Source organism: Poecilia reticulata, linkage group LG2 (genome assembly GCF_000633615.1).
Source record: "Poecilia reticulata strain Guanapo linkage group LG2, Guppy_female_1.0+MT, whole genome shotgun sequence".
NCBI classification, from domain to species: domain Eukaryota; kingdom Metazoa; phylum Chordata; class Actinopteri; order Cyprinodontiformes; family Poeciliidae; genus Poecilia; species Poecilia reticulata.
In genome coordinates this window covers 4,128,008-4,143,453 of record NC_024332.1, presented here as the reverse complement: position 1 = coordinate 4,143,453, position 15,446 = coordinate 4,128,008, and the positions used below count along the sequence as shown (strand labels likewise).

Below are 15,446 nucleotides of genomic sequence, written 5' to 3'. Positions count from 1 at the left end.
AAAAAAAAAAAAAAACGGGCACTTTTGAAAACCAAAACATGGTGGATTTACCCAGGCAGCGATAGGGAACCACTATGTGCACATGGCTGCGGCACTGGTTGCGTCCCTTCTTGCACCAGTTCTGGATGCTGACTGGCTGGTTGGCTTCCACCACGTTGGTGATTTGGAGTTCTGGATACACCTGTAGACAACATTACAGATGATTTAAAGATGGGGTAATTTTCCCATCTTTCTCCAGAGCAATGCAACATACTAGATCTGTGGTTTATAGTGTATAGATCTACGCTGTATTAYGTTGAGATTCCTTGTTTGGTTTCCCTCCCTTTGCCCAACCAACAAGCTGCTTATATCCATGYAACTTTATTTTCCCAGCAAAAGTCAGCTTGTAATTAGACGTATTTTGGCAACCATGTCATCCAGAGAAATTTGGGATTTTGTTGGCAAGAAAAACAAACACCAAAAAAAAATCTAATAATCAGTTTCCAGAAGGTGTAATCTTTCTAAAGAGCAGGGTTTGTTCATTTTCACAAAGTAAAATTCAAGCATTTTCAATGCAAGTTTTCAAACTTTTGCAGTACCACAATTTTGAGAAGAAAACAATACAAATGGACTAACAAAAACAGTTTCAATACCCTACTATATGATATAAATGATCACTGTTATAAATCATGTCTGGTGATGGTATTCTGCGTTCCACAGCAGAGACTAAAAAATACTAAAATATAACAAAAACTAGGTTGACATGTCTCTTTCACACACACACCCTGTACAGCTGATTGGTCCAAGAACAAAACACTAATTTAACAGAAATCAAGCACTTTAGAAATACCTCACTAAAATTCAATCATTTCAGGATTTCAACATCTGTACAAACCCTGAACAAACACTTTTTGTGTCTTTCTATTATTTTTACACCRACAAAAGTACCGTATTTTCCGCACTATAAGGCGGAATTGATTATAAGGCGCATAGAATAGACGCTACAGTTTGGGTTGCCACGCGATTTGTTCCRTACTCTACAAATGTGGATGTGTAAAAATAAAGAAGTGGTCCCCGAGTACTTTATATAGTAGTCTGCCCMAGTCATTGTTTCACTCACGGTGTTGGTGTTGCGATATTGTGCCCAACTGCTTTCTGGGTAACACAGACCAACAGACACGCTGCCGTCGCAGTCTCTGTCTCTCTAGGTCAGTCAAACTTTATTAACAAACCAGCGTTCTGACAACTATCCCAGCATGCACCGCACACTTCTTCTTCTACGGGCAAAAATGAAGTCGGCGGCGGCTTACCGTAGTTGCTAGACCTGTTGTGGCTCAATATTGGTCCATATACAAGTCGCACTGGATTATAAGGCGCACTGTTGGCTTTTGAGGAAATTGAAGGTTTTTAGGTGCGCCTTATAGTGCGGTACATGCTTTCTTCACAATAGTTTTGATTTTMTTTCAGTTTGGTAAAGTTGCTTTAAAACTCACCAAATAAAGCAAACTAAAATGGCTCAGTGATTTTGTGTTGAGCTGTAACTTTCTTGTGGATGGAATCATTAACAGAGCTGCTGCAGGCATTGACCTCATTCTCGCTCTTCAACAGAAACTTCTCTTGGCTCAGTGTTCCCGTCTGTCACAGCATCAACGGAGTCCAGCTTGTTGTTCTGTCTATTAAAAGAACTCGTGGCAAACAGTTTGTGTTTAGTCTAGTCTCCTTCTCAGACAAAGCCATTGATGTCATCAACTATTACAGAATTTGTCTTTAGCGACGTCTTTTTCCTAGAAGACATTCTTGTTTTCTGTTTAATAAGTAATCTAAAAGGCCGGAGTTGCGCTTAGCTGCGTCCCGCTCCTGGGTTCTCTAGATTTTTCTTCAATAAAGCAAYGGTTGAGGCCATTGTTGCCGTTARCAGTGGGGGCACTGTTTTCCATTCCAACAGGAAGTTCTCTGRGTTCTTTAGTTGTGTTTCTTTCTTCCACAAAGCCATTGACGACTGCATTATTCTCATTCCCATAGAGAGTAATATCAGTTCAGTATTTTGGAGGTCAGCTGTCTCTKCCTTGGACAAAGCCACTGATGAATCAACATTGTTGTGCTCGACGACTGCTGATGTTGTGGCCACAAACTTTATGAACAAAGAAACTATTTCTTGCCTCATGTTTGCTTTTTCTTTTTTATTTAAATCAAACTCCATCCTGCCCAATCACCTTGGCTTCTTGGAACACTTTTTACCAATTTAGATTAAACAGACATCGCTGTGGTATAAAACACCTTGACTGAACTGACCTACTAGGATCAGTTCAATCATGGTGAAGTGATGACTAAATTAGAGTCTTTGTAACTGGACCACTTGCATGATATCTTGATAAATGAAGTGAAATCACAAAATAATTGCACCGATAGCTTATAAAAAAATTATTTTTACTCATCGACAAGAAAAACAAAAYTTCTCCTGAAGAGCTACTGTAAACTCTCAGAGACAACTTACCTCCTGGCAGTACCCCAAGATGCCCTCTTTGGTACCGATGCAGCTCTTCCTGCCGGAGGGGTCGGGCTCCCACTTGCCACTCTGCACGTTGATGTGCATGTTGAGTTTACCGCAAAACATGGCCACCTGGGGCTCGGCCAGCAGACCCATGGAAACGTCCGCGGGAACCTGAGGAAGAGCGTACAGAGAAAACGTCATGAGATCTAAAGTCTTGTGCGGAACCGAATGAGTGCAGGTATCTAAAAACGTGACTGTAATGGGATTAAAATCTTCATATGGGGAAAGGAAAGGAATGATGATGCGAGGAATGGAAGATAAAGGATCATCATGGAGTTTGTGTTTTTTTTTTTCTTCACTGCATTTTCCRTTTGGCAGTGAAGTTTGAAAATGAAAAGCAAAGATTAGATTGCTCACAAAAATTTTAACTTTTTGGTCAGTTTTGGTCTGAGGAATCGTCTCTGGAGGACAAAAACCCCACCTTTGGCACGACTGTAGTTGTTTCTCTGTTGGTTTACATCTCTGTGTGATGATTTGTACCTCTGGTTGTTCGAGCTACAACAGTCTGCCTACAAGGAAAAAAAGGTTTTGTGCAGATTCTCCTCAGAGAGGAGGTGCAGACAAATCGCTGAATGTCTGCATTGTACTGTCAAATGAGCTAGAACAAAATGGGAGGGAATATGGGAGGGGGGGAGAAAAAAAGAGACGGAGACAGAGGGAGGAAGGAGAGGGACTGTTGCCATTGTATGCTCCCTAATCTTGTTAATGGTTTGAAGGCCCTGGCAGGCAAACAAATGTTGTTTTGTGAGATGGATAGCATATTTTCCCCTGCAGACTTGATTCTCTCCCAGCAGCCATGAACATAGTCCCCTTCGCGAGAGAATAGCTGGTCGATTTGGATTCAATTAAAAAAAAAAAAAAAAAGAAAAGAAAAGAAAAACTCAAATGCTTGAATCGATCCAGCAGCAATGTACCTGGTGTATCAGTGTGGAGATTAACTTCATTGTACTGCTTTTACACACGTCGTATTTACACAGCCGGCATCATCCGAGGGTGACAGCGCTCTCGGGAGATGTTCTCCATTCGCCAGATTGCGACCAAACAAAATGAGCAAAGCAGAACAGAGAGCTGGTCAGGTACACAAAYGCGGAACGAATGCTAAAGAAAACGGCATCTGCACTGTGCAAAGCAACTGCGTAGTACGGTAAGGCAATGAGCKGAGAGCTGGGAAGATGGTCAATATCAATTTTATTGCTCAGAAACAACAAATTGATTGGACCTCAACTGTTTTGAAGCCATTTCACAGAATAAATGTTTTTCTTCGGCCCCGTCTTCCAAAAAGTGAGAACAGTTCATGAATATATCGACACTGTGCCACAACACAAGACCATCAGCATAACAAGCATTTTTGCTTTTCTTAGATGGAAAGCTACAATTTGAATCTGTCTATACGATTAAATTAATTTGATTTTACGCTTGTGTATAAATTAGATGTTTGTCTCAAACCGCCTTGAGATGATAGTTACCGTGAGCAGAATGAGGGAAAAGCAGAAAGAACAGGCWACTGCTACTTACATCTGTCACAGAAACGCTGGTTTTTGAAATGTGGGCCACCTTTTGGAAAGCATAGATTTGAATACACGATCTAAATGCCAACTGCTTCCATAATCGTGCAAATCCAGCAAACAAAAGTTGCTTGRAGCATCTTAAAATCTAACCCCTTATTTTTTTTGTTTTTGTATTACAMGTAATATACTGTACCAAGAACTATTGAAGGAAATAACATGAAAACCTGTGAAGACTGATCTTCACTATAATATAATCCCGACATTACACACAATTCATTCATTTAGAGCCGTTAGACACAGATATACCGGCCTACTGTAGATCAAGGGTGCGCCTTTAGAGTTTATATTACAGCTATAGGTCAACATACGCTGCATGCTGAAGAAAATCCCTCACAAAACACACASTAGGGTGTAAAATCCCCCATTGGCCCCAACCCTCCTCTGTTCACACAAACGATAACTTAACACCRGCGGCCATTACTCTTGACACGGAGCCATCTGCACCACCACAGGATTATTTGGAAGTCTGTCGCTATGTTTCCACACCACCATCTGTGAGGTTGTGACGCTAACAGATACACACTACGTTTTACTCATTGATAAGAAAAGCCAAACTGGTGCCTTAAAAAAACAAGACATAAAAATAGAGAGCAGTTAATTAAGATAGTCCGAAGGGTCCACGGTTTTATTTTGACCTCATTACGAGGGCTTGACACACCTGGCCTAGTAGATAAAACTTTGTCTCTGCTCTCAGGTACATGTAGGTAAATCAGTACACRACAAGCTGCTTGCCGACATTAAAATTCTTGGTCATCCTCATTTGGATGGCAAATCGAATCCTCGCCGATCAGCATCTTCTGGCCCTTTGCCTCTTGACCTCTCTTCTGTCAAAGGAGGCGAGGAGAAGCAAGGGGATGGTAAAGCGGTCAAGCCTCAGCCGCAAGCCTATAAATCACAGGCCGGGTACGATGGGCAAAAAAAGACAAGAGTAGAGCGCACGAGAGAGAACAATGGCCACAATAGCAAGAGACGGGGAGAGATTGGAGAAMAGATGAGGTGGACAATAAGCCTTTGGGGTCAGGAATGAGGTCGGCGACTTTTCAAAGCAGAGAGTTCTGTCATCAGAATATAAAAACATGTCTGCATAAAAATTTTTTAAAAAACTACTTTGATCCACTTATTCGAAGGTTCTGGTAGCATTTTGAAAAACTCAAAGATAATARCAGGGTGAGAACTTGATTGTTTGGATCTTGAGGCAAATCAATGAAGAACAGATGGACTCTGATGACAGGCAGACAAATGCCAAACCACATCAGCAGCAAAGCTTTGTGTGTCATAAACCAAGACACCGGCCACATCCAACCCCCCCCCCCCCCCCCCCTCCTGTCGTTATCTTATCTCAGCTCTGGCTCAAAGTCTGCCAGCCTGACAGTCGGCCGTCCTGCAGAGAAGGGAGCASTAATCTGGGCACTGTGGATTAGGACAGCAGTCAGCTCAGGAGAAATATCCCAGCTCGCTCCCAATCTGGCATGATACCCGTCACATTACTTGACTCGGAATGAATCAGGGCATAGAAGGCCAATGGTGAGAGACAATGACCTCATGAAGATGGTGTAAATAAACCTCAGATACAAAATACAGACCACGCAAAAATAATACATTCCAGCTTGCTGACATTTCCATTATTCTTATCAGGGGACGTATTGGATACTGGGAAGACATTTTTGATCAAAATAGCTCAATGAACATGGGTTTGCCAGGTTTTGAGGCAGACYTGGTTGGATTTTGGTCTGGACTATGACGAGGCCACCGGCACTTAAWATGCTTTCTACGCTAGCTCTGATTGTAGRTTTAGGGTTAAAGGAAAGCATCYCCAATCATACAATCGTGTGAAAATGTTTTCAAGGCACTGTACAGCCGATAGCCTCATTAAACTACACAGCAACACAAAACTGTAGCTAAATCAAAWTTTTGTAAGATTTATTTATACACCAAATAAAAGAAAACCCCGAAGCAACAATCGAATCATGCAAAACAACARCAATCAAGTTTATCTTAATAAACTGATTAAAGTGAGATCTGCTTGTGCAATTTGCTGGAGTGCTTTCGTCCGCSCGGCTTTATAATGAGAACGCCACGCTCGGTGCATGAAATATCTCTGCAATTTCATTAGAAGGAGTGACTTCAATCACATTGTGGATCACTGTCAGGATTCATGACCCAAATCCTCCTCAAATGAGTCTTAAATACATGGAACATGATGTCATGCACCAGCTGGAACACCAAGTCTTTGTTGTTTTTAGTTGTCCTGGGTGCTTACGACCTCAACRCCGAYTACATGACACTCTGCTCATCGACTAACAAGAAGTACAATTTAATGTGATGAATGCAACTTCCTGCCTCGTCATTCCTCCTCCTYCTCTTTATGCTAATTGTCCAAATATTCCCATCTGAAAGTCATTGCCTGAAGCCTTGCATAACATGTGCTGCCTTGTGCAAGTGACAACGCTTATGACTGCAGTCAGTGATGCGATCAGCACCTCGAAAAAAAAAGAAAAAGAGACGGGTTTATTGCCCGTTATGTCTAAATGGGGGGTGTCAGAAATAAAGAAATATTACAACACAAGCAAGCCAAAGGCAAATAAATCTATTTTTACATACCCCTTCACAGYCAAGCAAGACTGGCAAAACTGTTTAATGTATCCTTGTGCAATCTTTGAAGTGTCCCCGATGGGCGCTGGTCCTGCAGCGCTATTAATTGCATAGTCTTATCTGAGTGGCCCAGGACTGCTGTGGGGAGCCGGGTAGGGGTGATGGTGGCTGGAGGGACGGATAAACGGAGTGTGTGTGGGTGGGGTGTCTTTAAGTAGTGCTCGTTCCACTGGCTAGACTCCCCGGAGAGCACAAACCTGACACACAAATTTCTCTGTGGCCCACACGTCTTTTATAGAAATCAGCGGCCGACGCGTCAGGGCCGACTGTCAATGAGACGAGGCGGTATTGTCAACAACGGGACGTGACTCTGATGCACAATCAGTGTACAGAGCAGACAGAAGACGGATCCCTCTGGTATACATTGAGCAGTCATGATGGGACAGGGTTGTTATGGGGTGTAGCACGACTACTTTGCTTTTTTTTTTGTTTTTTTGAGTTATTAATCGTTTATGGCGTTAGCAGGACTGGCGGTCAGGCGGCTGATGATGCGTCACTTTGCTAATTTGTTGACTTTCCTTGAGAGGATGCTTGACAGCAGAGTTAATTAGGACAAGTGGGGTCTCAATGGACAGGACAAAACCACAAAATTCACATAAATACTTYAGGCTGTTGCTCAGAACCCTCCATCTTTAACTGGACCACTATCAAATGTGTGTGTGATACTTGGGAAGCTAATTTTGTGGGTGGATTTTTCAGATGATGTCCCTGATCCTCACTGTAGGCTGGACATTTTAGTTACAGACTAGATGTTGAGAGAAAAAGATTTATCATAAATATTTAGTGGGAATACAAAAATACGATTCTACTTTTACCAAGAAATTTCAGATCAAGACACGCAGATTGCACCATGACTAGCCAGSCGTTTCTTTAAATCAATATTTCCCAAACCATCTGCGAGACGTATTGATCTCGCCACTTATTCAGTCTTTAGCAGGTCAAACAGATATGATGAAAGGTTTCCTCAACAGCTCCTGATTGCTTCTCTTCATATTCCRCTCCTCGTCTTCAAAAGTTTTCATCAAAGTTCAACTGAAGAATGATCTCCATTTATATTTAATGCGATTAAGCTTTATCCTGAGGGATTCCAGTRGAATAAGCGTCTTAGGCCAATCTGTTCAAATCTGATTAGAAGTGTGTAAAGAATCACATTTGGAACTACTGGACATCTAAAAACGTCTAGACAAAAAACGAAGAGGGACTCTCTTTTGGTGTCCTTAATTATACTCGGTATGGACACACCTTCCTCTCCAGGGACCTGCCTGTTATAACCTCCCACAGTCATCAGCGTTAACAACCTGAGCCAACACCATTATCCATCTCACCTGGGAGACAATTTCATCATGTGGGTAGTTTGCTTTGGAGACGGATCTGGGTTGGCTGTGTTTACGGATGTCATGCTCGGTTTTACAGGCCTTAAATGAAGGTTAAGTGCAATAGTTGAATCATTCTGCCAAGTAAATCAGTACCAATTCGTTATCGAACGCAAAATTACTTCAAGGATACCGCAGTTATCACTTTTTCACACTTTACCATTTGAGGTACCTTTTGGCCCAAAATGTTTTTGCAAAGTTTATTCAATAATCAATATACAGACTTTTTAAAGGCTAATTGTAGGCAACGACCATGATTTGTTTAATCTTTTTACTGTTCATTTTAAAATGTAATGGTTTGCTCTATGTGTACATATATATGCCCTGTGTATAGAACAAGACACTSTAAATACACATACACTCTTTAGCTAGTGGTRKMYACCACTAGCTAAAAAATTTGTTCTACTAAAGCACTGCACCAAAGTATAGGGGRAAAAAAAAAACAAGYGAGAACCGAGGAAAATAAATGAAACTGTGGAATATACAGTCTTCACCCACTTCAAAATAAAGAGCATAAATAAATGATCGCCAAATCTTCAACACAGATTAGATAATGGGACAAGTTAGCAAAAGCGCTGGGTGTGCTGTGGTGGCGCAGGGGTTAAGCACAACCCACATTTGGAGACCTTAGTCCTCGACGCAGCTGTCGCAGGTTCAATTCCCGGCCTTGGCGACCTTAGCTGCATGTCTTCCCCCTTCTCTCATTACCCACTTTCCTGTCAATTAACTATCAAATAAAGGGCACTAGAGGCCAAAAAAATATTTTAAAAAAAGCTAGCAAAAGCGCTAAATGAAAAATGAAGTCTACTTTTAGCGTATTAGCAGAAGTGTGCCCACCACTGCTCTTTACCTTTCACTTGTATAAGAACTAAATAAATATCATAATTCACAACCATAAAATTGCTTTCCCATGAATAGCCAAATCATCTAGGTTAGATTGGTTCAATCGAGACCTTTCTATGAGGGATTTTCCACACACAATAACTTCCTCTAACAATCCAGGCACACACACACACTTGATTTGTTTTTCATCATTTCTATTTGTAGCACAAAGGGCGGATGTCCGCCTCCATCCGGAAAACCAAACAGGAAATGGATCTACAAACTGTAGGACACAGTCAAGATTCCYAATTCCACCTTCTTGTGCTAATCTGAACAGCTCAGATAAATAAAACTCAACCTTTAAAAACATGTCTCACCTTTTACAATTATAATTTTCTAAATATTAAGTATTTCAGCTGAGAAGATTACCATTCATCTGATCTTAAAATTTAAAGTGACCATTATTTGTTTACACAGATGAGRATTTCTATGTAGGAAAACATTGATTTTGAAGGAATATGATGAGGAGGAGAAAAGGGTGAGAAAAGTAACAAGAACTAAAACGGAGCGGCCTAATTATAGTCCAGTCACCTGGGGAAGGCCACGGTGCTATAGCAACACTGCAAACCTGGGATGAGTGGAGAAAAGGGAGGAGAAGCACACAAAGATTACATCACTTCTGCTAGCAAAGGAACACACACTCGAGTGAATACTTAAGAGAAATAAGAAGTGAGGTCTTGAAAAAGTCTACGTATGCTTATTAAAAAAGATCTAATGTCTTAATAAAACTCAGAGTGAGAAACTGTTTATGGTTTAAGCTGGAGATGTGAAGGTAGTTCTGATTTCAATCGAATTAAAACGACAATTCAAAATCAGGATTTAACAAATTAAGAAATGTATATATTTTTCATTATGAATCAAGTTGAAACAATATTTAATTTTTTATATTCTTAACCTTTTGCYTTCGAACATCTTTAGCTTCAGAAGCAAGTGTCGCATAAGATCCGACCTTAAAAAAAAACTAAAAAAACATGCCTTCTTTGACCTTTGCCCTGTGAGTCGTAGGTCTCAACCAAGGGGTGTTCAACCTGCGGCTCTAGTTAAAACAAAAAGCTGCAGATTAGCAATATTTCTACATTTACATTGTATTTTTAGAAGTTTTTAACAGTTTTGTCTGTATAGAATTTCTTCAACAAAAGTATTCAAATGCAACGAGGATTTTCTCTATCATTTATTGTTATTTAGCTGTGAACAGAGTTGAAATGCCTCTGTCGTTTCCCACAATCTTATACCAAATAACTATTTTAAGCTCAAATTTCCTATGAATATTGGGAGGACTTAATGTACAAAAAGATAATTGTTCCCATTTTTTTTGAAAGACTCTTCCTTTTTTATAAATCCTAATAAAAAAAACAACAAAATAATCGTGATTTCACGAAAAAAAAATATTTTTAAAGAAATATTCATAAAAAGGATGATTGTGACATGTTTTTGCAGCTCTTGACTAATTTTATATGGGCAAAAATGGCTGTTCGTATTGAAAACTTAGCGTTTCATTTTTCTACTTTTTTCAGGAAACAAAAAAAAAAAAACCTTGCTGCTTACATTTTAATGCAAGAAATTGTGTGGGTACYCAATTCACCACATACACACTCTAATCATGTCTGATTAATAATAATGACCACATTTCTATAGCACAGCAATGCGGGTAGCTGCAATTATTGCGAATTAGTCTCATTAAGACATAAACCACCTTCCATTACACACCAACAGCTTTAAATCAAATCCACGTTTTCAACATGACTTTACTAGCCTTGGATCTGAATAGAAGRTCGGTTACACGGAGAATAAGTCATCTGTTCCTGCAACGCGCGACACAATGGCGCTCTGACGGCGGTGGCTGCGGATTTGATGCCTCGGTGAGCAGAGGGAGGTAAACGCTTTCAGACGAAGGCTTTGTGAGTGAATAACGCGTGTGTCCTTGATGATACGCTGAAGGCTGGATGTATTCTGCGTCTGCACGGGTCAGGCGGGCTTGGTTCTCGACTTATTGCTCTGATTGTGAACCGAGAGCTGCTTGCTCAGCAGCTGTGAAGGAAAAAAAGAGAGAGACTTCACGGTAAACTCCCGATATGTGCAGATGGAAACAACCGCTGCATGACGATGAGCGCTTCTGGCCCGAGGGGATTTCATCAAGCATCCGAAGAGGAAGTGGAGAAGACTTCCGAGGAAGAAAGTAGATGTTTGACCTTTATAAAGTGGAAGTAAACCTCAGCATCGGAATTTAAAATCCATCTCTGCAAACTAAGAGATGATTGAAAAAGCCAGCAATTAAAAACTACCGCAGCATCAAAATATAAATAGTAGCCTAATGAGCAAAATCAGAYGAACTAAAACCTTTTCTATTATCAAATTAACTCTAGTGTTTAYTCTCCACTTCATTCAGAGAGCATGTGACAGAGCACAAAACAGGTCTTTGAGTCACCAGCTGGCCTGAAACCAGCAAAATCAGCACTGCTGAATTCCTAGCATGCTTTCAAAATGGGGAGACCACAAMCCCCCCGCAAACAAAGTCGACTCACGCCGATGAGACTCGYAACCAAGGAGCAGACATTACAGATGGACAGATCTATAGGAACGCAGGCTCGTCTGCCTCGTCCTGGTTACCATGACAATAGAAACGAGGGATGCATTCGGACCAAGGCTGACTAAAGGGTTAGCCAAAATGTGGCACCAGAGGATAGGTTTGGGATGCCTGACCTTTCTGACAGTCATGTGCTTCGTGGAGCAGGAAGCTGAAACACACTTTAAAAGAGCCTTTAAAATCCAAACCTGATTTTAAAGGCTCTCAATGACTAAGCGTCAATTTGCTTTCATCTTCACACACTGCCGTTTTGTTTCCAATGCCTACCCATTGCACATCAGTTCATTTCTCTCAATAATTATGATGCTTGTACAACCATTTTCGTTTATCAAGGTCTTGATCGCCAATCCGCTCTAATTAAGTACGAAACATTGTAATACCTTATCAAACCGGAATTAATCTGAGTGGACAAACGTTTTTACAGAAAACARTGGTCACAGAAAAACACTTAAAATCTTTAGGTGTCAAAAAGGGAACAAAATGGTCCCAAGGTAAGGACGTGGTGACAGGTGGACAGGAAAAAATATGTGTTCGATATCAAGCGACCAAACCAGTCAAAAATAATGAATATGGGAAAATAACCGCAAAAAATTCACGTTGCTGTTGGATACTGGAGTCATTTTTCCACCATGTTCTTTTTTTTTATACAAGTAGAAAAACAATAAAGGAAAAAAAATTATTCCATTGGGCCCTACGACACTGGTTCAAGGAAATAAATCTGCCATCTTCAAATAGCTAAACACCATGTTCATGCCAGCCAACAGAGCAGAGCACACAGTTTAAAAATGGCACAGATGACAGGGATCCTGCAGGGAGAGCAACATTTGTCCAACCTSACCATATGGCGCATACTGACATAACAAGGTTGTTTCAGAGCCAAGATCAAAACATATTCCYATGTTAAACCAATCAGTGACGATCAAATATAACTGCATCAGCAACAATTATTTCATGTTTTCATTTTYCTGTTGCACAATCAACTGAAAGTAGGACACTTAAAAAAAAGGGAAGCAATCAACGAAGCAACAATTTATGAAGCAAATTTTTTTTCTAATCCAAAGAAAAATATTAAAATATTGGCCACCGTTTCCTCAAGTTATCTTCCTAATTCTTTCCCTCATTAGAGATTAATTCAATACACACACACAAAATAAATCTTTACATTTTAAAACATGCTACTCATGGGGTTTTTTTTCTAACTGTAAAGATTGAGAAATTTAAAGAGAAGCAGCAAAAGCAAATGAGGTAGATTAGCAATTCTTCTCAGGAACATAGCTGAATATTCTCMTCTATAAACCACACTACTGTGGAATGTAGTGACTCTCTCGAGTCAGAGGCCTTGTCAGATTTATTGCAACACTGATTGCTACTGGAGAGTCTCCTCTTAGGCGGTAAAAAAAAACAGCCACATTTCAGAACCGGAAAGGATTCCATAAAGCCCACAATAAGGATACAAACAAAGGTAAGAAATTGTTGGCACTAATCAAAAGATTTTAATTCTAGACATTACAGTTTACTCTTTGAGAACTAATCCTTGAGAAAACAAAGAGCTTCTCTATGCTTACCAGGAAATTTTACCCATTTGTGTGAGATCACATTAGCACTGGGTATTGCGTTTCATTCTAAAAAGAGTACTGGATCATAAGCAAAGTTCAAACTCAATCCCTAAAAGCAGTCAAAAGGTTTTCTTTAAAGATATATTTCAAGCAAACACGCTGGCAAGCAAAAAATTTCAGCAGCTATAACGAGACACGTTGGTGTCAAGCGGATTCCTCCTTAGACCTGAAACTGCAGCGTGAGCAGCAGAGAAGGTGCCAGAGTGGGAAACACGGGCAGCGCCAGCAGCCATAATGGCATTAGGGCCTTCTAATAAGAGGAGAAGGCTGGTCCGCCCCAGGCTGAAAGACTGCAGTACATACACAAACAGACAGACTGTGCACCCATCCAAGAGGCATTTTCCAAACCCTTACAAAAACACAAAGGCTGGCATCAAGCTCCCACGCTTCGCAGCACAGTCTCCCTGTGCAGGAAAAGCTGCTTCCTTCAGTTGTGTGTTTAGCGGAGGGTGTTGGTGTGCGTGTTTGGGCGGCCCAATCACCAAGGCAAGAATCAAGCCCCGACAACTTGCAACACGTCCTTTCAACTCAGACTGAATCTTGTTCAAATTAATTCTCGGTATTTGAGCAGCTAATCAGACTGCCTGGCTGCTGCCTTTGAAGTTGTGAATGTAAATACTGGATTTCAGAAAGCTCCGTCCATCTGCAATGACCTCAGAAATGTACTAAGAACAAAGCAAAAGATGAATCCTACTCATGCCAAACCCACTGAAGCCTGGGAGGAGGGAAACAGTAGATTAGTGTCCCAATTTCACTTCAGTCAAACATGGGTCAAAATGGAAAAAAAAAAAGAAAAAGAACTGCAACAAGTGTACAAGACATTAAATGAAAAATACACGTATTAGTTTATGCAGTTTAATTCAGCTTTATATTGCTCTGACTGACAAATTACTTTTTAAGGAACTGTGCAAAAAAAAAAAAAAAAAGATTTATTTACAGAAATAGACATTCAATTCAGACTAGTCCTACAGACATATCRAAGGTCAATTAGCATTCCTACAAATTTTCTTCCAGCTATAAACCATTAATGGTAACAACCAGACATGATCACAGACAACGGTGAACTCTGGCTGCCACTGAACCACAATTACAAATTCATTATCGCACTATRCACTTATGGTTATGAAAAAGTGGAGGTTCTGCAACYAAATGGGCAATTGCAGCTGCAATGTCTTGTAATAAATAAATGATGAAGCTACGCATATTTTAGGTGGAAGTTCGACAAGGCGTTATGCCAACTTTCTATGATCAGTAGAAGTCGCCCTAAAATATCAGATGAGCACTAAACATCGGCTGCTGTCAAAAATACAAAAAGTACTTACGAAATTTGTTGATTTTAAGTTCATATTCATAGCTATAACTGATTGTTTATTCTTAAAAACTGTGYTGAATTACAAAAATATTTAACCGACTAGCTGTACATTAAACATTTAAATAATTTTTAAAAAATGCATGAAGCAGTTGCCGAACTGTATAGCTTCTTCAGTGACAGATTGCTGTATCCTATGAGCACAAAGGAGYATTATTATAGATCCTTCCTACCTACAGTTGTTAAGACTATAACTATAATTGCTTCCACACAAGGTGCAGGTTCCAGCAAAATCTGTAAACAGCTTGTGTCTTAATTTCAATCATTTACTATACATTGAAAAAKAATATAATTGTGGTTTTAAGGAACACTAATTGCTGTCCTTGTTTGAGCTATAAAATATGTATAGACTTTTAAAAATTAAGTTTGCTATTCAGAAAAAAAATTGAAATAGGTTTAGCCTACTCTTTTAATAACCGATTCAATAACCAGGAGTGTGTAGGCCTACTGAAATAATTTTAACTTTAATAAAATATGTTGGGTCAAACAGTTATATYTCCTCTCACATGTGAACGACATGGAAGAAATTAACATTTATTTAAGGGTATAAAYACGCACATATACCAAAATGTTTKGGGGGAAAAATGCATAAGCAGTGATTTATTTAGAAACAAGTCTGTGGGAAAAATACGCTACATTGTTAAATGTAACTTCAAATTTAATACACTTAAAAATAATGGGAGAGWAAGGCGTGAATGAAAGGGAACGTGATGTTGAACTCTCCTGTTGGCTTCCCAGCTTCCCGACCCTCCATAAATGGTGCAGTGCACCGCCGCCATCTTACCTCTCCATTCTCTAACCGTGTAACTGAAATGTGACGAGGGGCGTCAGTAATGTTTGTTTCCCAAATTAACCGTCCTTTTTACGACCTC

The 15,446-nt window shown here is 40.0% G+C and overlaps 1 protein-coding gene and 1 long non-coding RNA gene across 2 annotated transcripts in view; both read right to left on the bottom strand.

Annotated features, from left to right (window-relative positions):
• Nucleotides 1-15,446, bottom strand: part of appa (amyloid beta (A4) precursor protein a) — a 27,523-nt gene that overhangs the window by 11,203 nt on the left and 874 nt on the right. The window contains exons 2-3 of the mRNA XM_008427586.2: nucleotides 2,474-2,641; nucleotides 134-181 (exon numbers count right to left, since the gene is read on the bottom strand). Of these exons, the coding sequence (XP_008425808.1) occupies nucleotides 134-181; nucleotides 2,474-2,641 (216 nt within the window). The remainder of the gene's footprint in view (nucleotides 1-133; nucleotides 182-2,473; nucleotides 2,642-15,446) is intronic.
• On the bottom strand, nucleotides 10,733-14,575 carry LOC103475738 (uncharacterized). The gene is made up of 2 exons (XR_535357.1): nucleotides 14,528-14,575; nucleotides 10,733-11,033 (listed from the first exon to the last, which is right to left on the bottom strand). It is a non-coding gene; the product is annotated as an uncharacterized LOC103475738 (long non-coding RNA).